This window comes from Vombatus ursinus, unplaced genomic scaffold (genome assembly GCF_900497805.2).
Source record: "Vombatus ursinus unplaced genomic scaffold, bare-nosed wombat genome assembly UNPS02014802.1, whole genome shotgun sequence".
Lineage (NCBI taxonomy): Eukaryota > Metazoa > Chordata > Mammalia > Diprotodontia > Vombatidae > Vombatus > Vombatus ursinus.
The window spans coordinates 29,775,554-29,799,197 of record NW_020954580.1 but is presented as its reverse complement, the minus strand read 5'-3'; the positions used below and the strand labels follow the sequence as shown (position 1 = coordinate 29,799,197).

Below are 23,644 nucleotides of genomic sequence, written 5' to 3'. Positions count from 1 at the left end.
AAGTCTTTTAACCTTTCTGTGCTCTAAGCAATTCTGTAAGAATATGAATGGCTTGCTTATAGCCATGCACCTAGTAGGTTCAGAAGTGTGTGAACCCAGTTCTCTGCTAACTCCAGGTTCATCACTCTTTCCCTTAGGCCACCCCTCCTCCTAAACCAATTAGTACCTTCCAAATTAGGGCATCTAGGTGGTGCAGTGGACAGTGTACCAGGCCTAGAGTTCAGGAAGACCTGAGTTCAAATCCAACTTCAGACACTTATTAGCTGTGTGATCCTGGGCAAGTCACTTCACCCTGTTTACTTCAGTTTCTTCATCTGTAAAATGAGCTGGAGAAGGAAATGGAAAACCAAAAAACTCCCAAAAGGGGTCATGTTGAGTTGGACATGACTGAAAAACAATTAAACAACAATCTTCCAAATTGCCACATTGAATTAGTTTAACTATTATAGGTCACTGATTTTTAGTGAATAATATTAATTAATATAAAGTCATTATTTGGTTTGCTTATGTCAGGATAGGTGGCCTCTTCTAATGTGTCTCTGTGTGTGTTTTTTAGGTGTTTTTGAAGCAGTTCTTCATCGATTGATTACAAACTACATATAGCTATGGATACTTATCAGACTGTTAAAAGCAGTAAAATAAAGACAATGAAGACTACAGTGTCTGTCAAAAAAGTAAGTGTATGGTTATCTTTTTTATTAAATTCGTAGCCTTCTGTGGCCAGAAAAGTCCTTAGATATACAACCTTTTCATTTCACAATTGATATAGTTCGGGACCTAAATGATTGTGATTTCCATATGACTACATAGCTCCTTAGAGGCAAAGCTGGGATTAGAGCTTAGGTGTCTCGCTTTCGAGTATGGTGTACTTTGCCTTATATCACGCAGTTAAACTTTTGGTAAGTTTTTGAGCAAATTCTTTGTAATGCAAAGAATTTATAATTTAACATTGCTGTTGTAATAGGATTCTTCACTTTGGTGTCAGTAACAGATAGATTCATTAAAAATTGATGACTTTATTAAAACTTTAATCAGCCTTTTATTTTCTACACTAATTATGGGGAAGGTTGGAACTCCAAAGGAAATTCAAAACCGTGGACTTTGTTGTTGGTGGGGTTTTTTAAGATTTTAATTCTTCTTTCTCTCAACTTTCTTGGTTCTTTCATGAAAATTAAGGCCATTAATTTGTCACATCCATGATATACTCTCATTTTTACCACATTTGATTGATCATTTTGTTGCTTCTGTCTTCTGATCCTTTCTTCTGTTATAAGGAAGAACTGTCTTATTTTCTGAAGCCAATTTAGCCCACCTATACCTTAGCTCCTGCTACTTATTTTCTGTGATATTTAACTCCCACATCTGTCTCCTGCTTCACTAGTATTTTCTACCTTAAAACAGGAAGGATAATATAGTGAGAAGGTTACTGGATTTAGTCAGAAAGCCTGGGTTCAAGTCTTTGATCTTTCACTTAATAGACTTCTGATTTTGAGTAAGTCACTTCAGTTTCTGAAACTGTTTCCTTTTTTGTAAAACTGAGACAGTTATAATATACAATATTTAGATAATTTTTTATAGTTTGCAGAGCACTTCATAATCATTATTTCAATTTATCCTCATAGCAATTCTGGGAGATAGATTGTGTATGTGTAATCTCATCCATAGCTTATAGATGAGGAATCTTAAGTTTGGAGATGGTGATTTGCCAGAGGTCACACAGCTAGTAAGTGGCAGAGCTGGAACTATAGAAACCCACATATTCTGATTACAAATCTAGCTAGCCCACTAAACCAAAACTGCTTCTACTAGTAGCTCACCATTTCTACAGTTCTGTAGACCATCTAGGTTACTGTGAGTTAGGGTGATGTCTGCTCCAAGCACATGAAGATTTCCCCCAGCAAAATGGGCAGATGAGAATAATTTGTTCTAGCAGCCATGAAAGTGGCTGAATCAGACACTATGGAGAGCTTAGAGCTTGGTTAGACATCAGAGATGCCAAGGTTATTCACTGCATCCCAGGCCAAAGTCAGTTGTCTTGACTTTTGTCTTGCTACTGGACTTCGATGACTCTGGAAGGGAGAGTGAGGCTGGGGACTTACACAACTATGCTTTACTTAAATCCAGCTGACGAATATTCAAGTCAGACATTGCCATGAGATGTCACTGGTCCTCTTCAAAGGCTGAATAACAACAGCAACAACAACAACAACAATAACAAAGCTCTGTATAAATGTTAGATGTTGTTATTCAAACATGCGTGCATTTTCTCTATCCTTAAGTAATTTTCCTAGCTGTGATCCTATTTCTGTTTCTTTTGCTGCAAGTTTTTGGAATCTTTGATCTGTTAAAAATTTTTCCACTTTCAGTCTTCCTGTTCTTAACAAGCCTATTAAGAGAGCTAGCCTTGAAACCAGAAAGACTCTTCTGTTCTGCCTGTGATATGTACTGTCTGTGTGACCTTGGGCAAGTCTCTTTCTCTTGAAAGGTAATTTCATTCAAGAAGCAGTGAGGTGTAATTGTTAGAGTGCTGTCTTTGGCATCAGGAAGCTCTAGGTTCATATTCTGCCTCTGAAACATTCATGTTGTGTGTTTCTGAGGTTACTTCTCAGTGTTTCAGAGAATTATCTAAGACTACAAGGTGCACAACAGTTGGTGATCTGCATTGGCAGAGGGAGTTCCCTTGCCAGGAGTTGTATATTCACTAATGAAATCACAGGTCTGTTAAAAATTACTTTATTATATAATAATAGCTGACAGTTATAGAGCACTTTAAAATTTATAAAGTACACTTACATGCCAGTTATGTCATTTGAGGCTGTCTAAATTTTTTGGCCTTTTCTCAATCATCTTTCTCCTTTTGAATCATTTGACACTATCAATCATCCTTTATTTGATAGGATCATAGAATGTTAGATTTGGAAGCAACTTTGTAGATCCACCCTTCTTTCCTAACATATTAAATTGCTCTGTGATGTCCTCAAGAAATGGACATTTAGTCTCTGCTTGAAATTCTCTGGGGGAAGAGGAATAGGGCTAACCTATTTTAGTTATTAGTAAATTTTTTCTTTATATTGAGCTGTAATGCATAAACTCTTGGAAAAGTCTCTACTTCTTTGATTTCTATGACATTACACTGTCCTGGTTCTTTTACCTCTGTGACATTTTTGTTTCTTTTGCCAGTGGTTTTTCTTCTTATTCCCAACCATTTATTATGATTCCCCAGTATATTGATTTATTTTTGTCTTTCTGCTCTCTCATGTAGAAAGCTTATCTGTTCTTATAATTTCATCTGCCACCTTTTTGTGGATAATTCTTAATTTTGTATTCAATTTGAATGTCCTGCTCTCACCTCAACCTCAATCTGCTCAGAATAAAATTTCTCATATTCTCTTACCAAACCATATTCTCTTCCCGTCATTGATGTCAATAATGCTAGTGTAACAGTCTCTTCGAGTAGAAACTTTGGCATCCCTTTTGACTTTACCTTTTTTTTTTTGTCTACTATATCTGAACTGTCAGAAGTTCTTATTAATTCTTCCTTAGAAATATCTTGAACTTGCTCATTTTTCACTGCCCCTAACATACTTTGTTAATGGCAAGGATTATATTGACTACTTTTGTATATCTAGTAGTCGTCGTCATCATCATCATCATCATCATCATCTTCATTATCATCATCTATTGTTAGATCTATGTAGTACTTGAAGGTTTGCCAGACTCTTCATGTACATTATCTCAGTTCGTCCTTATAACCTTGTGGCTCAGTTACTGTTACTATTTTCGATTTACAGAAAAGGAAACTGAAACTGTGAGAGACCATGTGACTTGTCAGGCCAGGGGAGCATAGGTAGTAAATGTCTGAAGCTTGGATTGGTATCATTGGCTTTTAGTGCAGTGTCAGGCACATAGTAAATGCCTAATAAATGCTCTTTCTGGTTAGTTACCAAGCATTATTAGGTGCTTACTATGTGTCAGGTACTATGCTAAGGGTTGGGAATACAAAGAAAAAAGCAAAAACATGATCCCAGCCCTCACATTCTGTTGGAGGTAACAGCATAGAGAAAACTATGTACATACAAGATATAGATAGCTTAATTGGGAGGCATTCTTGGGGGAAAGGAATTAGGAGTAGGGACCCTGGGAAGGCTCTTTTGTAGAAGGGAGAATTTGAACTTGAAGGAAGCCAGGTGGTAGAGGTCAGTGAGGGAGAACGTTCTAGGCTTGGGAGACAGGCAGTATAAAGGCATGGATTCAGGAGATAAGAGTGTTGTGTGCAATTTGCAGCAAACAAGCTGGTGTTGTTGGATTATAGATTATGTGGAGAGAAATAAAGTAGAAGACTAAAAGGGTAGGAAGTGGCCAAGTTATGAAGGGCTTTAAGAGCCAGAGGATTTTATATCTGATGCTAGAGGTAATAAAAGAGTCACTAGAGTTTATCTAATGGCATGCTGATTATATTTATTTTTTTTTCTTTTTTTTCTTTTGTATTTATTTAGTATTTTATTTTCCCCCAATTACATGTAAAAACAATTTTTAATATTTGTTTTTAAGACTTTGAGTTCCAAATTCTCTCCCTTCTTCCCTTCCACCCCTGCATTGAGAAAATAAGCAATTTGATATAGGTTATACATATGTAGTCATGCAAAACATATCCATAATAGTCATGTTGTGAAAGAAAACAGACAAAAAAAACCTCATGAAAATAAAGTTAAAAAAAGTCTTGGATCACTGAATTGCTGAGAATAGCTAAGTCATTCATAGCTATAATAATAGCTATAATGGCTGTATGTAATCAATTTTCAGATAAAAACTGAACCAGATCAGTACACAGTACATTATTTCACTTTGCATCAGCCCATGCTAGTCTTTTACAGGTTTTTCTGAGAGTATCCTGCTCATCAATATCTTGTAGTACAATAGTATTCCATCATAATCACATACCACAACTTGTTCAGCCATTCCCTAATTGTTGCGTATTCCCTCAATTTCTAATTCTTTACTCCCTGAAAAGAGCTACTATAAATATTTTTGTACATATAGGTCCTTTTCCTTTTTGTTTTTTATTTCTTTTGGGATACAGACCTAGTAGTGGTATTGCTAGGTCAGAGGGTATGCATGATTTTGTAGTCCTTTGGGCATAATTACAAATTGCTCTATAGAATGATTGAAACAGTTCACAACTCCACTAACAGTGCATTGATGTCTCATTTATCCCACATCCCGTCCAACATTTATCATTTACCTTTTGTGTCTTATTAGACAACCTAATAGGTATGAGGTAGTACCTCAGAATTGTTTTAATTTGCATTTCTGCAATCAATAATGAGTTAGAATATTTTTATATGTCTATAGATAGCTTTGATTACTTCATCTGAAAACTGATTATATCTTTTGATTATTTATCAATTGGGGAATGACTTGCTAATTACCTTTGTAAAAACATTTTTAACTTCTTTGGCTTTTTAATTCTGGCTTCATTTTTTCCAGAAATTCTAGTTGACTTTGTGTCCAAGCTGTGTTTTTCTTTAAGGCTTTGCTTTTAGTTGTTTTGGAGCTATTCTCTTCTGGGTTTGTGTCTTGAGCATTTCTGTCACCATAGAGAAAGAGAATGGGAAGAGAAAAAGCATTTATTAAGCACCTAATACGTGCCAGGCTTTGTGCTAAGTACTTTACAAATATTATCTCATTTGGTCCTTACAACAGCCCTGTGAAGTAGGTGCAATGATTATCCCCATTTTACATTTGAGGAAACTGAGGCAAACAGGTTAAGTGACTTGCCCGTGGTCACATAGCTCATAAGCAACTGAGACCTAGTACCATGCCCAGTGCTCTATCCACTGCGTTATTTAAAAACTATTGTTGGCAGCTTTTTATGGTGTAATTCTTTCTTTCTTTCTTCCTTCCTTTTTTTCATTTCTTTCTTTCTTTCATTTCTTTCTTTCTTCCTTTCTTTTGTTTCTTTCTTTCTTTCTTCCTTCCTTCCTTCCTCCTTCCTTCCTTCCTTCCTTCCTTCCTTCCTTCCTTCCTTCCTTCCTTCCTTTCTTTCTTTCTTTCTTTCTTTCTTTCTTTCTTTCTTTCTTTCTTTCTTTCTTTCTCCAATTCTTCTAGCCTACTTCCTTACTTGGACATTTTGTTAGGACCAGGTTCTACATATTTATGGAGGGAATGCATGGGCTGGTCCTGCTACTCTTTTCTTGAGATGTAGAGTGTTGTGTTATTTCAGGATCTCAGGAATAGCTTCAGCCATGGACCCGCAAGCTTTCGCTGCTCCCAGAGTGGACTAATTCAGGACAGTGTCTGTCCAATGTTCCCCTGGTCTGAGTTCTCAAGTTTCTGATTTGGGTTTGCCTCAGAGCAAAAGGCCTGTTGGCTTGCCTTGTTTGGAATTTTTCAATAGACTGTTGTTGGACTTTACTATAAGCTCTGCAGGTTCAAAGTGACAGAATTTTCAAGTTTCCCTTTGATCTGGGATTCCTGATATTATTATTCCTCTGTAAGCATTAACCTGAGCTAGGAGCTAGAAATGGAATTCTACTCTGTTCCTGAAGTCCAAGACACACAGCTGCTTCTTGCTTGCTCTTTGCTTGATACACAGACTCAGGCTGTCACTTGCTTCTTACCCTCGAATGTTACATGTAGCCATAGGTCACCTTTTTAATCAGTCCTGGATCTATGACCTAAAACTGAGTAATAGGAGAAAGAATGCACCTGTTCCTGTACTCTGCACAAGAGTAGGCCCCTCTGTACTGGATCTGGGACCTCTTCTCTCTTGGGTGCCCACACAGCCTTTCCTTATGCTAGAATGCTATATGCATATGGTGCATCCCTGTCTAGACCTAATCTCCAAGGTCCTATCTGTTCTCCTTTTGTCCTCTAAGGTACTAGGGAAGGTGCGTGGGGGAAGACTTTTTGGGAAGGATCATGAGTTCTGTTTTGGACATGTTGAATTTAAGATGCCTACCAGACATCCAGTTTGAGATGTCTGAAAGGCAGTTGAAGATGTGAGATTGAAAGTCAGCAGAGAGAGTCAGGCGGGAAAGGTAGATTTGAGAATCATCAGCATAGCGATGGTAAATGAATCTATGGAAATTGGGGAGATCAGCCATTGAAGTAGTATAAAGGGAGAATAGAAAAGGGCCCGCAACAGAACCCTGAGGGACGACTATGGTGAGATGATCCAGCAAAGGGGACAAGGAACGGTCAGATAAGAGGAGAACAAGGAGAGAGTTATGTCCAGAAAACCTAAAGAGAAGAGGGCATCAAGGAGGAGGGGTCGATAGTGTCAAAGGCTACAGAAAGGTCCAGGAGAATGAGGCTTGAGAAACGGCCATTGAATTCAGCAACTAAGAGATCATTGATAACTTTGGAGAGAGCAGTTTTAGTGGAATGATAAAGTCAGAAACCAGATTGTAAGGGATTTAGAAAAAAAGTGGAAGGAGAGAAAATGGAGAATCCAATATTATAAACAGCCTTTTCAAGGAGTTTAGCTGCAAAGGGCAGAAAAGATATAGGATGATAACAGGGACAGAAAGATCAAGTGAGGGTTTTTTCAGGATGAGAAGACATGGATGGGCGTTTCTATAGGCAATAGGAAAGGATCTAATAGAGAAGGAAAGATCGGAAATAAGCAATAGAATGGGGATGACAGAGGGAGCAATTTGTTGGAGGAGATGGGATGGAATAGGATTGCTTGATCAGGTGGAGGTCTTAGCCTGATAAGATTAAGGCCACTTCATCATGTGAGACAGGGGTGAAGGAGGTTGTAGTGGCAGAAGGCATTTGGGTAAGGGAGATGAAGAAGAGAAAGGGGAGCTTGTGGTGAATGGCCTCAGTTTTTCTGTAAAATGAGATAAGAATTTCATCTGAGAGTGGGGATAGGAGGAACCATGCAAGGTTTGAGGAGGGATGAAAAAATCTTAAAGAGCCACTATGGAGAATGGGATAGTGAATTGATGAGGCAGGTTTAGAAAGAGCAGCAGTAAGGGCCCACTTGAGGTTGTGTAACTTAAATTTGTAATGGACGAGTCAGAACAGTTGCATGATTTTCTCTACTTGCACTCAGTAGCGCCTGTGTAGGAGCAAAGGTGACAAGTAGTGGGAGAGGTCCAAGGCTGAGGCCATAATTGGCAATATGATAAGGGTCAAAGGATTCAAGATAAAAGGTCAGTGTGGAGTTGAACTGGTTCATGAAGAAGTCAGGGAGAAAAGAGGAGAGAGTGGCTAGTGCCCTGGGGATGGCCTGGAAGAGAATAGAAGGGTCAAGCGATCAGAGGTCATAGTGCAGATGAAGACTAAAATTTTGTAAGGGAAGCCAGAGGAGGAGGTGAAAACTCAATAGATTAGTTGAATAAGGGGATTTCAGAATTCTGGAACATGGAGGTGTTACGTTTGTGGGTGATGGCAAGATCGAAGGTTGTCTTTGGGTGTGGCTGAGGTGGGATGGAGTAGCATCTCATGGGAAGTGAATAGGTTGAGGAACTGAGTGATTAGGGTATTTGAGGGAGAGTCAGTATGTATGTTGAAGTCTTCTTCATGAGGGCAGGAGTTGATGAGGAGAGAAAAATTGTAAATGAGGTATCAAACTCACTGAGGAAGGAAAGGGCCCTCTCTGCCTTTCCTAAGATTTTTTTTCAGTCTAGCCAAGAGGAGCCTAAAATATCTAGCTCCAGTTTTCTAGGCAGCTAGAAGAATTTATTCATTATTAAATTATTTATTGTATTATCTCCATTTTATAGTTTTAACTTGCCAGAAGTACATATGATCAGAGCAATAAGTTAGTGACTTTTCTTTAATCTGAATGTTTGATTATATACAAAATTAAAGATGACACTATCTGACTGTGAAATTTGACAAAGCTCACCTGAGGGTCTGGTAGCCAGTGAATATTAGTAGAACCACTGGCTTTTTAATGACTGCTCTTTTTCTAGTCCAATGATAGACTCATGTGCAACCTTAGTGATCATCTGGTTCCACCCATTTATCTTAGTGGTGAGAAAATTGGAGCTTAGAAATATGAAATCTTAACCCAGAGCCACAAAGGCAGAACAGGTACCAGAACCCATAGCTGAAGACTCTTAGTCTAATTTGTCTGAACATACGTAACTCCTTGTCACAATATAATATAAACTCTTTCAGAGCAGAACCTGTTTCTTTTTTTTTTTTTTTAAATCCTCCATGCCCAGCAGAGTGCCTGACATGTATTAGGTGCTTAAAAATTCTAGACTTGGAGTCAACAAGACCTTAGTTCAGATTTCTCCTTCAAGCACTTTCTAGCTGTGTAACCCTGGACAAATCACTTAAATGCTCTCAGCTTCAGTTTCCTCATCTATAAAATGGAGGTAGCGCTTAACTCAAAGGGTTGTGGTGAGGATCAAATGAGATTACACATATGAAAGATTTTGAAGCCTTAAAGCACTATATATGCTAGCTCTTATTGTTATATTGCTTCATACTACAGTTATTTATACATATATCTCTTCTCCTATCCTAGATTGTTAGCTTCTTGAGGGCAGAGATCTTTTTTTTTTCATTATTTCTCCATAGCACTTAGCGTAGAGTACCTTGTACATATTAGATGTTCAATAAATATTTAATAAAGGAATATCTAAAGTCAGAATGCTTTCATGGTTTAGTTTGTTTTAAAATAAAACATATGGTTTCCTTTCAGAGCTTCATTGAAGGTGTACTCCGGTCTATAAAGTCTTTGTTACAGAGCCAAAAGGAATTATGCAGTGTGTCAGCAGAGGAGTGCTTAAAACCAGAGGGACAAGCCAATATGATTGAGGTTTGACATTACTACTTTCTAAACACCCAATTAGATGGACACAAAAAAGGACTGAATATTTTTATTTTTTAAAAGTCATCTCTGTTGAATCTAGCATTAAGTACTTGAATGTTTTTCAAGTAAGACCATAGAAGACTAAATTTGGTCTTTCTTTTAAGAAGTCAGTAAAAGAGAATTCTTTGTAAATCACTGAGAATTGTGCTACTTTTAATATTGTCACCCTGTTGAAAAAATGCTTAAAGGCAATATTCTTTTGCACGATATCTCTTCAAGTGTTTTCAGTTTTAAACTTTATATAAAAAACTGAATTTTTCACTAATAGTAGCAACTGGTTGGGTTGGGGTGTGAACCGGATGGTTGATTTTGTCAGTGTAAAGAACTGCTACTATGGATATTCCTTCCACTGATGTACATTGGCAAACTCTCCAATTTAGAGTTGTAGAGAATTGCTTGGGAGTACTGAAGGACTAAGAAACATTCCCATGGTCACAGAGCAAGAATACACACATACACACATGTACATATGCATATGTACACATACACATATATACATGCATATACACACATACCTAAATACATACATATGCACATAAATATGTACAATATACATACACACATGTGTGCATGTGTGTGTGTCTATGTTTGTATCTGAATTTGCACCCAGGTCTTACTGACCATTGATCCAGTGGGCCATGCTGTGTCTCAGTAACTTAAATAACATAAATAATTCGCCCTTGAAGTAATTATCAAGAAATTTTTCTCTGACTCTTTCCTTAGATAAAGTGAGCAGACTGATACGGAACAAAACCTGGTACATACTCTGTGCCTATGAACAAAGTGGAGGGGAGGCATTACAAGGTTATCGAACTAAGTTATTGATGTTTGGAGGGTCAGCCTAGGAATTTTAAGTGGACTGAGAAAGAAGATTAATGTGATTATTGTATGGAGGACCAGTCAGAAGAGGCAGCCCAATTGTGGGATCCCTCTGGAAAGAGGCAATTCAGAAGTATAGCACTGTGCTTTAGCAGTAAGCAATTTGGGAGAAGAGAGAGCTAGACAAGGTAGGAGGAAAGAGGAAGAAATGAATCTTTTGCTTTATTCATTATTCTGTTGAGGGGGGAGAGTGTGTTCTTTAGAGACTTTTGGTAAAACCATATAGAAATTTAAAGTGCTACCTAGTACAGCCTGGTAACCTGATCCTTTAATGTTCATAAAATAATGATCATCTTAAGATTCTTCTGTTTATATCTAAGATTGTGGTATAAAACATTCAGAATCACATTTGAAAAATCATTATCTTGCAATAAGCAATTCAAATTTTTCTGCTTAATGGGCTTCTGACCTGCTTTTAAGCTCTGCCCCTGTCCTGATCTGACAATTAGGAAAATTTCAGCTTAGCAGAATTTTATTTTTTTTCCAGGTTACCTTTCTAGGTTTCAATGAAGAAACAGACGCTGGTAATATGCAGGTAAAATAAAATGTGGAGTGTGAAAAGGAACCTTTATAAATCATCTCAACAAGCTTCGTGATACCATGAAAATTTTCCTATCATTATAGTATACTGTTATCTCTAATTCTTAAAACTGAAACTTGATTTTAAAAAAATTTTTGAGAGTACCTTGGAAGTTTTGTACTTACACCATGTTCATTTGAGTTTTCTTCTCTTGGAAAAAGTAGTCATAGTAATAGTAATCATAGTCACAAAAGTAATCTGAATTGGGCTGCAGTTCACAAGCTGATTTCTCTACTTCACTTCAAATTATACATGGTGGGAAGGTAAAAAATTATGATTTTTTTAAAATGGTGGTTTTGATAAAATATTTTATCTCCATTTTATGCATTTTGACATTTAAATAGTATAAGTATACAACATTAATTTTATAAGATTATTATCCAATTCTACATTTTTGACCTGATTTAGTTCAGAATAATTTTTGTTAGGGTTACAGTGAAGGGATTGCATGTCACCTAAGTTTTAGCAAAACAATTTAGTATATATGTGCTACATATATATTTTTTTGAATTTACAACTCTGTTTACTGAATTTGGGTTAACTTTGGGCTTTCTTTTATGGTGTCACAGTTGCTCTGAGCTTGAGGAAATATATGTAACCCGTATATGTTTTAGCTTAATGTGTGTGTTATATATGTTTTTATATATACTTGTTTCTGGTATTAGAATGTAAACTCATTGAGAGTAGGGATTGTTTCATTCTTTGTACTTTTATCGCCAGGGTCTATCACCCTGGAATATAGTAAGCACTTAATAAATTCTTGTTGCTTGATTAATTGACCAGGGTCTCATAGCTATTAAGTGTCTCAGGCTAGATTTGAATTGAGGTCTTCCTGACTTTAAGTGTAGTGCTCTCCCCACTACTCTGTGGTGCCTCTCATAAATAATTTTACATGTTGACAACTGTTAGTTCAAATTTATAAACACTAGGTAGTATAGATAAAAATTTAAGTAAAGTTTATTTTTTTAATTCTTTGAGAGTTGGTTTTCCATAGATTTTTTAAACTAGTTTACCTATTATATTTCTATCTGGTAACCAAATAGTCTATATTTTTAAGTTTAGGAGCCAAATTAAGCATTGTCTCATTCTTTTTCTGTGTGTTTTTAAAACTAGGATTTAACTACAATTTCTCTGGAACTCCCAGATCTTCTGAATTCCATCCACTTCTGCAATCTAAGTGAAAATGAAATTATTCTTCTGAAGGATATGAATAAGTCATCAGAAACAAATGCCAACCCTCAAAAACAGGTAAATAAAGTTTTAAAAAATTATTCATTTTCATAAGCGTTTAGCTCTTCCCTTCCATCTAACATATTGAGCAATAAAAAGAAAAAGAAAACTTTTATAAGTTTATAACAAATATGTGTAATTTTTATAACAAATATGTGTAGTAGTAAAACAAATCCCCACATTAGCAATGTGAAAAGAACATATATCACATTACATTATGCATTGCAAGTCCATGAACTCTTTGGCAGGTTTATCATTGTATCAATCACTTCTGATATCTTTCAAAGCTGTTTTTTGTTACAGTGTTGTTGTTATTAGATAAATTGTTCTCCTAGTTTTGCATATTTCATTCTGTTATAAAGTTTATAAAGGTCTTTCAGGTTTCCACTCAAACTGTTCATTTTGTCATTTCTTAAGCAAAATTTATGAAAAAACCTGCTGTAACTATTTTTGTATATATATACATATACACACACACACACGCACACGCACACGCACATAGACACATACATATATTCCTCTTTGTTTTGTCTCTTTGGTTTATAGGCCTAGTAGTGGTCGGGCTGGTTGAAAGGGTATGCACGGTTTAGTGACTTTGGGGGCATAGTGCCAAGTTGCTTTCCATAATGGCCAGGCCAGTTCACAGTTCCACCAACAGTGCATTAATGCGCTATTTTCCCAGAGCTCTTCCATTTTCCTCTTTTGTCATTTTTGCCTGTCTGGTTTAAGTTGTGTTTATTTGATTATTAGTGAATGGTAGTATTTTTTCATATAATATTCACTTGATAGCATGGAATTTTTTCTTTAGTAACTCTAGATTCATATCCTTTGACCATATTCATCTGTTAGGAATGGTTCTTTCTCTTATTCAATTTAAGTTAGTTCTATATATGTCTTTGATATGAGACCTTCATCAGAGAAACGCTGCAAAAAATTTCCCAGGTACCTTTTTCCCTTCTCATTTTAACAGCATTAGTTTTGTTTGTGCAAAATGTTTTTAATTTTATATTATCAAAATTGCCCATGTTAAAGCCTTTCAGTAAATTTTTCTAACATGAATTTTTCACATCAGAATTTATGTTTTTGATCAAACCTATTATGAAACTTTCACATCATGGGTTTTTTATTTTTTTTCTTCAAGATACTCTTTTGCGTTTTTATTATTTACTTGTTTCAGTCATGTCTGATTTCATGATTTCATTTAGCGTTTTCTTGACAGAGATACTGTAGTGGTTTGCCATTTCCTTCTCCGGCCTATTTTAAAGATGAGGAAACTGAGGCAGACAGGATTAAGTGTCTTGCCCAGGGTCACAGAGCTAGCTAGTAAATGTCTGAGGCTGGATTTGAATTCAGGTCTTCCTGACTCCAGGCCTGGCATTCTATCCACTGTGCCGTCTAGCTGCCCAAGATTTTCTTAAGAAAATATTTATAAAGATTTGGAGTTAGTATCAAAGAATAGAAGTATTTTGACCAAAAATAATAAATGAATAGTGTAGTTTATATTAATTTTAAGTAGATGAGAAATTATATGACTATTACTCATTCCCTTGTATGATTTCATCATGTTTTTGAATTTATTGCTCACCTTCTTCAAATATCTGTATATAGGTTATAGGCACTTAACTCCTCATAATGTGTCCTATATTTGCAGTACATATTTTTATCTGTTTTAGGGTTTGTGTTTAACCTCATCTCCCAGATAAAAGGAGTCACATAAAGCAGATGACTAGGAATTTGTAATTTTAGTATAGTATTTTATTTCTAAAATAAACATGGACATTAAAAAAAATTCAGTTAAGAGGATCAGCTCTAAAGAGCTTAGGCAGCAATTACTTATTAACCAAGTATGTGATTTCCTTGGTTTGCATCAGAATGAAGGATTTTATGTCTTGGAAATTAAGATATTTATAAAGAGTATTTTCAAAGATTCCTTTAAAAATTATGCTTGGAGACTATGAAGTTGCATTTTTTATTTGAGATCTGAAAAAAGTCCTCCTTAATAAATTTATAATCTCCTATTTCCTTATTTAGACTCTTTGTTCTTATTTAATCTATAATGCATATGTGTGTGTAAACATAGTGCATACACCTACCTGCACACACACAATTAACTTTAAGATCCATACTTTCTATCATGATAAACATTTTATTCTCTTAAACACTGACGTCTGTGTAAAATCTGTTTTCTTTAATTGACCTAATCTTAGGTATACTTTTAAAGTGGTATATTCTAAACATTGTCATAGACTGTAATAACAGTAACATTTATTAGTCACATAAAGTTGCTATTCAAATATCAGAGAACTGTAGACCTGCCTTGTGAGTTTAAATTTTAAATGAAGGCATAAAAATTTAAAACTTAAAAACTGCTACTTATTGATTTAAAAATTACTCTCCTTTCCAAGTTCATGCTAACCAGCCACATCACTGAACCCTTCACCTTCTTTGGGGTGTTATCTGACCTTCAGGATCCTTTTTATTTTTTCTAAAGTCTTCAGCACCCAGTTTGCAATCTTCCTCTCCATGCCTACCCTTCATCATCCTCATTTGACTTTAACATATCCACTTCACAATTCCCTAACCTTCTGAAATCCAGTGACCACATCCTCCTGTTATCCCACTTGTATCACTTCTTCATGCCTACAGAAGCTGCTCTTTGTCCTCAAAGACTGTCAGTCCCTCAGTCTCCCTGTTTTCTCAGTTTGTCGGCCCTCTTCTGTTTAGTGACCTCTGGGAGCAGCCTGAACCCTTTAGTCAGACAGTGTTTTCAGTAACAGCTCAGGACCTGACCTCCTGCTAAATCACACTCCTTCTCTAGCCTTCTTGTCAAACCCAGTTTTCCACAATTCAACCATTGTAATCTAGCTTGTATTCCTGCTGTTCCACCAAAAGCTGACTTCTAAAGGATCATTGGTGATCCCCTAAATGCAGAGCCTAACTCCTTTTTCTTAGTTTTTCTCCTTGAAGTATGTGGTTGGATAGAGTTCTGGGCTTGGAGTCAGGATGAACTGAGTTCAAATCTGGCTCTGACACTTACTACCTGTGTGACCCTGAGCAGGTCACTTAGCCTCAGTTTCCTCATTTATAGAATGAGTGTAATAATAGCAGCTACCTTCCAGGGTTGTTTTGAGGATCAGATGAGATAATTTTTGTAAAACACCTTGTAACTTTAAAGTGCTGTGTACATACTAGCTATTGATCTCTGCAAGATTTGACATTGAACACCTCTGTTTCAAAAACTGTTTTCTTCTTTGATTTCTATCATGCTATACTTTCCTGGTTTTTTTCTTCCCTCTTTTTACCACTACTTCTTTCTTTCTTCCTCTTTATTGAAATTTTCTAACCTTTCAGTGAAATTCACTTCCATAACTTCAAATTTAATCTTTGTGGATGAAATTCAGATATATATTTCTGATCTGAGCTTTTCTTTTGAACTCCAGATCACTCTCTCTAATTACTTACTGGATCTCAAACCTAATATGTATTAAACTGAAGCAGTTTCAAAAATCTGTTCTTCCTTATGAGTTCACTCTTTCTGTTAATGACACCATTGTTCTCCCAGTTACCTATGTGCAGAATCTCAGCCTGAGTTATTCCTTTAGCTTTCCTCTTATGTCTGATCAGTTGTCAGCTCCTGTCAGTTTTACCTCATCAGTGTCTTTGAGATTTGTCCCTCTCTTTCATCCTAGTAGTGAAGTGGATAGAGTTATGACCTTGAAGTCAGAAAGGCATGAATTTTAATCCTGTTTCAGCCTCTTACTGCTGTGTGACCTAAGGCCAGTTAGTCTCTAGTCCTCAGTTTCCTCATCTGTAAACTGAGGGGTTCGAACTTGGTTACATGTAAGATCCATTGAGTTTTAAATTGTTTTTCCTATACTCCCTATGATTCTTGACTAAGATTAGTTTATATCCTTTTAACTTCTTGCTTGGATGATTGTAGTAATCTTCTAGTGAAGTTTTTCATCTCAATCTTTTTATCTTGCATATTGCTTCCAGAATAATCTTGCAAATGCATAAGTAAATCATCAATGACTTTTCATTGCCAGGCCAAGAAGTTTGTATTTTATTCCATAATCTTATCTATTCATAGATTTAGAACTAGAAAGGACTTCAGAAGCCATCAAATCTGACCCCTCTATTTTACAAATGAGGAAATGGACACCGATCGATGTTAAGTGACTTGCCTAAGGTCATGAAGGTGTTGTTGGAGACAGGATGGAACTGACTGCAGAATCAGAGCTTTTTCCACTATCCATGCTGTCATTGAAGGCCCTTTGTAATTGGGCTTTCCATCTCCCTTTCCAATCATAATTCACGAACTCCCCTTCACATAGTCTGTGCCCAAGACAAACTTGTCTACTGTTTTTTGTCAAACACACCCCAGACTTTTACTGCGTATGTTTATTCATGTTATTCATTTTAACTGGAATGGTTGGGAAATAGACTTTCCCCAGATATTGCAACCATTGGAAATACTACTCATTCTTCAGAGTCTTGTTCAAATATCACTTTTTTATAGTCTGTCTTTCTTCTCAGGGAATTCCTTCCTACTGAACTCTTTCCCCCCCCCCAAATTGACATATCAATTTATTTTGATTTATCAGTAATCACTTCCATATGCTTTTGGGTTTAAAATTTTTCTCCCCCTCCCTCCCCAAAACAGTGCACAATTTGATATAGGCTATACATTTACAGTCATATTAAACATATTTTCACATTAGTAATGTAAGTAAAAATTAAAACCAGTAGGAGGATCCATTAGAAAGAGGAAACAAAACTCAACAGAAGAGAAAAAAAATAGCAATTCGACTTGTATAGTTCTTTCGTTGGATGTGGATAGCATTTTCCATCACAAGGCCTCTGGAGATGTCTTAGATCCTTGTATTGCTGGGAAGGGTTAAGTTTATCAATATTAGTCATCATACAACGTGGCTGTTAATGTGTACAACGTTCTCTTGGTTCTGCTCACTTCACTCAGCATCAGACCATACAAGTCTTTCCAGGTTTTTCTTAAGTCAGCCTGTTCATCATTTCTTATAGCACAGTAGTATTCCATCACATTCATATACCACAACTTGCTCAACCATTCCCCAATTGATGGGTATACTCTCAATTTCCAATTCTTTGCCACCACGAAAAGAGCTGCTGTGAATATTTTTGTAAATGTAGGTCTTTTTCCCATTTGTGTGATCTCTTTGGGGTATAACCCTAGAAGTGCTATTGCTAGGTCAAAGGATATGCACATTTTTATAGCTCTTTGGGCACAGTTCCAAATTGTTCTCCAAAATGGTTGGATCATTTCGCAAGTCCACCAACAATGCATTAGTGTTCCAATTTTCCCACATCTTCTCCAGCATTTATCATTTTCCTGTTTTGTCATGTTGACCATTCTGATAGGTGTGATGTGGTACCTCAGAGTTGTTTTGATTTGCATTTCTCTAATCAATAGTGATTTAGAGCATTTTTTAATATGACTGTAGATGGCTTTAATTTCTTCATCTGAGAACTGTCTGTTCATATCCTTTGACCACTTATCAGTTGGGGAATGGCTTGTATTCTTATAAATTTGACTTAATTCTCTATATATTTTAGAAATGAGGCCCTTATCAGAGAGACTGGTTGTAAAAATTCTTTCCCAATTTTCTACCTTCCTTCTAATCTTAGTTGCATTGGCTTTGTTTGTGCAAAAATTTTTCAATTTAATATTATCAAAATTATCTATTTTGCTTTTCGTAATGTTCTCTATGTCCTGTTTGGTCATGAATTCTTCTGTTCTCCATAGATCTGACAGGTAAACTATTCCTTGCTCTCCCAGTTTGCTTATGGTATCAGCCTTTATATCTAAATTGTGTACCCATTTTGACCCTACTTCTGAACTCTTAATAATGTTTTAATACTTTTTGTGTCCTTTCATATTTTGTTTTATATTATATTATACAGACATTTAATAATAGCTTATATTTATGATTTACAAAGTACTTTTCTCACAGCAGCCATCTGAAGTAGATAGCACAACATTAGTATGTGTTATTTCCTTTACATTACAAATGGGGAAACTAAAGCTCAGAGGGATTATGTAGGCTGCCCTGGAATCCTACAGTTAGTAACTAGGATTCACAGACTCACAGACCCAGGTCTCTGATTCCTTCTCTTACTCTTTTTCCATTCCAATGTACTACATGTCCATTAGGGTTACAGTAAATTCTTAGAGCATGGGTCTAACACCTAACTATCACACTTGTATGCTTCATTGTAGTGTTAGTGGTTGAAATGAGGTAAATATTTTGTATAGTGTCATTGTATAATTCTGTTGTTTAGTGTTGTACAGTGTTTTGTGATCTTGGGCAAGCCACTTCACTGCACAATGCTCCAGGTAATTTTCCAAGACTTTAAATAGCAAGGAAGGTGAGGACCTGCATTGGTAGCAGAAGTGCTTCACTAGGACCTCCTTATACCAATGAAATGACAGGTCCAATCATTATCCCTATTTGTGTAATTAAAGATATGTCATTTTTAATATCTAGAATGTTGGTATGTTTCATATATTTAATAGTTCTGCATTCACAGAATTCTTAATCTTGATACTTCATCATGGTATAAAGATGACCCAAAGTTCTCAAAGGCTATCTAGTGGAGTCCACACTCTGGTAGGTCCTACCAAGGTGGAAAAACTTTGAATTTGCTATATTTCTGTCATGTTGAGATTAGCCTAATAAGTTGAGAGAGTGTCATCACCATAACATTGACTATCAGGTCGTGGCCAGGTTATTTTGGTTTTAATTCATGAAAACTGTCTACCAAAGTGTAGAGAAGTTGTAATCAATAAGTTATTTATTAAAAACCTACTATGTTCCAGGCACTGTTTTTGTTGCTGGAGATAGAGAGGAAAAAAAATGAAATAATCTTTACTGTGAAGGAGTTTATGTTCTGTCAGAGGAGACAATGTGTACACATCTAAATTTGTCAAGAATAAATTTAAAAATCAACACCAGATGTTATGGATGGAAAGTTACTAGCATCTGGGGGGGCATTTTATTTAGGAAAGACTTTATAAAGAAAGTGATGCTTGAGCTATATTTTGAGGAAGAAAGGGGGTTCTTTGAAGTGGAGGAGGGAGTACATTCCTAAGATGAGAGTTAATAAGTGCAAAGGTGTGGAGACAAAAGCTGGAGTGCTGTTATGTGAAGAGCACTTTGAACCGTAGAGTATATTAAGGGTAATAATGTGTGATTAGGCTGGAAAGGTAGGTTTATTATGTTTTGTCCCATGGATAGTGGGGAACCATTATAATTTATTGAGTAGTGAGTAACATAGTAAAGGAAAACTGTTTCAGCACATGGGTGGAGGATGGATTAGAATGAGGAGAGACTTGTGGCAGATAGACACATTAGGAGTCCATTGCATTATTTTTGGCAAGATGTGAAGTCCTGAACTAAGATGGTGTCTGTGTGAGTAGAGAGTGGGGTGTTAATGGAAGTACATTCAACAAGATTTGGCAACTGATTGGATATGGGGGTATAGGTGATCGAGGGCTCAAAGATAATGCCAAGTTAATAAACTGGGACAATGGGGGAATAGGGGTGCCTTCACTGGAAATGGGGAAATTTGGAAGAAGAAGGTGGTTTTGGTTGATAAGTTAATGAGGTTTGTTTTAGAGATGTAATGTTTTAGAAATTTCCAGGATATCTCATTTAAAATGTTCAATTGGCATGTACATGTGGGTGTAAATCAATCTCAAAAGAATTTATAAGAGATGAAAAAACAGAAAGAAGACCAGTAGTCATTAATTTTGTTTCATTCACCTTTTTTGGGGGGGGGGTAATAATAAGGTCTCAGATTTTTCTCTATGCTTTTGTTGCACTTCCCCTCTTCGGTGTAACTTGAGAATTGCTTCCTAAGTTGTGTTGCCTCCTCTGAGTGAAGACTTCATCAGCTCTTTACCTCTTTGTTTTCTTCCATACTTCCATACACAGCACATCTGCATCTGTGATATTAAATGGCAGGTGTGGTGGTTCTCCTGACTGTGACGCCTAAAAACCTTGATGACAGAAATCTTGAGAGTGCCTTTCTGTTTTATGCCCAGTCACTGTCTTTTGCTGGAACTCTCATCAATGTCTCTGAGAACTTGTTTTTCCTTTCCTTGCTCTTCTGCCACCCTTTGTAGGACTTTACATGTGAGATTGCATTCTAAGTTGATATTGTCTCAGGCTGCTATGGCCCTCCTCTTCACAAGAGATGCAGTGTTTGGTTGGGGCAAAGGCTCTTGCTTTTTTCGTTATTGGGACTGAATTACATCAACTAGTTCTTTTCAACATGGTAATAATCTATGTTAATGTGTGACTTTATTTATTGCCTATCTTTCAGTTTCAGCTTGTTAGGTCAGGTTAGAGTTGTCCCAGTGATGCATCTTATTATTTTTATTCTTTTGCTTGATATTGATTTTGATAATTGTTCTAACAAGTCAGTGGTCTGACTACAGAAACAGCTTACTTGGGAATGACTCTCACAGATGTCATTTGGTACTTGCTGAGTCTAGTGTCTTTGACTTTTCTAACAGAAGATATTCATAATACATGGACATGAGGCTTTTGCATAGTTTACAAGTCTTTGGTTTCTCCTGTTTTCTTAATTCTCAAACCAGATTTTCCAACATATTTTTGTTGAACTCCACCATACCCACCTTTACATTGAAGTTTCTCAGCATTTAAGGATATGTTTATTTAATTTGGAAGGTTTAATTATATTCTTCATGAAATTTTCCTACCTCCGTGTCTGTTGCAAAAGTTTTGGCACATAAACTATAATTATTTTGTACGTCTTAATACCGAGACTCAAATTTTAGCTCAAATAACTTAAAACTATACTCAGACTTTTGGGACACCCTATACTTTTGAATACTGCAAATACAGGTGAGCCGAGTTGCTAGGAAATAATTCTTATTGCTTTTGGACTTATGATAAAAATCAGCTTCTTTATTTGCTTCTAAAAGAACTCATGAGCCATCTTTTCTTTTAGCTACAAATTCCTTCTGTCTTATTTCATTTTTAGACAGTTAAGTGGTGCAGTGGATAGAGCACTAGACTTTGAGTCAGAAAAACCTGAGTTCAAATTGAGCCTCAGACACTTAGTAGATATGTGACCCTGAGCAAATCATTTAACCACTGGCTGCTTAAATTTCTCCATCTGTAAATGGGCATAACAATAGTACCTATCTCCCAGGGTTGTTTTTAAGGATAAAATGAAATAATATTTGTAAAGCATTTTGTAAAACCTTAAAGCACTGTAAAAATGTTAGCTATTAATAAATAATATCAGCACTGATAATTCACTTCCTTCAATCTTATGCCCCCTGGTTGGCCAGTGGTTAAGGATCTTACATTTTGAGTATCAGTATCTAAGTTAACATTTGTAGTTGGTCTAAAAACCATGTGATTCTTAGTGCCATTTGCACCTTAACCTCTTTGCCTACCAGTCTCCTGTCATCACTCCAGAAATGTATTTTCTATCTTAAATATTTTATATTAACAAAAATGTTTTAAGTTTTAGAAGAATTTTTATGAGAAATAATGGAAAAAATGACATTTGGCTTAATGAGAGTTGACGTATTGGTGATGTGGTTATTTGCTCTGGCTGACCCTGAGAGGCAGTATGTCATAATGGTAGAGAGCTGACCTAAAAGCTAAAAAGAGCTGGGTTAAAGTTCTACCTCTGACACTGACTCCCCTCACCCTTGTGACCCTGGCAAAGTTCCTTAATTTCTCAGTGTTCTAGGCTACTCTGTAAGACTCTGAAGTTACAGAGAAGGTGTTGGTTTGCAGTGGTAGAGAGAATTTCCTCATTGTTGAGTTTCCTATGTCAATGATATGGGTCCAGTATCTATTCCATGTCCCCATGACCCAGTTTAACCAAGGTGCATAGATGAGGCTACTCATTCAGCATATGTGTAAAATCTACTTGTATGTGTGACACCATGCTAGATGATGTCTTTGAGGAACTTACATTCTAATTGGGGAGACAATCCATAAAACACGTGAAAAATTAAATCATGATACAAGAGATAAATGATAATTTAATATAACAATATGATAATTGTTGCAGAGTGGTACATAATTTTCAAATGAATGGTACAAGTGATAATTTCCACGACAGATTGGAAAGATCTCTTTAGCTTGAGGTGATTTTGAGAGTCTGGAAGAAGAGCGATTTTAATTAGGTCTGAGGGATTAGCATTTTTATAGGTGGTCTGGATAGAGAGGGATCATAGAGAAATATATATAAGAAAAGGAAGAGAAATGAGGATAAGTTCTAGAAAAAGAGAAGGGAGTAAGCAGAAATGTTGGAAATTAGCAGAAAAGTGTGCTGCTACTTGGGAAGCATCCTTTCCCCTTTAGTTGTATTATTTCTAGACTTTCATTACAGGCAAATATTGGAAAATAATATTTGAAATTTCTTCTTGTCTTCTCCAAGAATCATTTTTCCAGTGTGCTTTGTGTGATGAGAGTATCTCCAGCAACATTCCCAAGACTCAGAGATGACTTCATATTTAATCTACTAAGCAAATATGCCACAGGCGTCAGATATGCCCTGGAAGCATACTTAGGTCAGAAACGGCAGCTGGAGAAATCTCATGGAGATGATGATGACACTAATCAGTCGGTGTCTTCTATTGAGGATGATTTTGTCACTGCGTTTGAACAGCTGGATGAAGAGCAGCCTTCGAAGATGCACAGTGACGGCAAGTTTTTTGGGATGTTTTCTTGAGATACATGGTAGCATTCCAGGGATAACGGGACGTTTTTTAAGAAGACAGTTTTTCCTTTGATTAATCGACTGATATTTCCTGACTCTGGAAAATTTACTTCCCCAAATTTGCAACTCTTCAGTGAAGCCCATATGTTAATTTTTCTATTTTTATGTTTTCTTAGGTAGTGATACTACTGTGATGTCACAAGTTTCAAAGTTTTAATTCTGTAGCAAAATCCACTAAAATCAGTGGTATACTGGCAAATGTTGAATAACCAGCTCTCCAGGGGGAAATGTATGCATAAAACACTTAAGTTTAATCTGCATTATTAGCATTTTCTTTATCAGTTTTCTTAAGTCTAGACAATTAGCAA

General features: G+C 36.2%; 1 protein-coding gene across 3 annotated transcripts in view; it reads left to right on the top strand.

The window, feature by feature from the left end:
- AKAP11 (A-kinase anchoring protein 11) overlaps positions 1 to 23,644 on the top strand; it is an 84,239-nt gene that overhangs the window by 34,938 nt on the left and 25,657 nt on the right. For all 3 annotated transcript variants that reach the window (XM_027873545.1, XM_027873543.1, XM_027873544.1), the window contains 5 exons: positions 557 to 674; positions 9,668 to 9,784; positions 11,205 to 11,252; positions 12,411 to 12,545; positions 22,995 to 23,262. In XM_027873545.1, coding sequence (XP_027729346.1) covers positions 606 to 674; positions 9,668 to 9,784; positions 11,205 to 11,252; positions 12,411 to 12,545; positions 22,995 to 23,262 — 637 coding nt within the window. In that variant the 5' untranslated portion in view covers positions 557 to 605. The remainder of the gene's footprint in view (positions 1 to 556; positions 675 to 9,667; positions 9,785 to 11,204; positions 11,253 to 12,410; positions 12,546 to 22,994; positions 23,263 to 23,644) is intronic.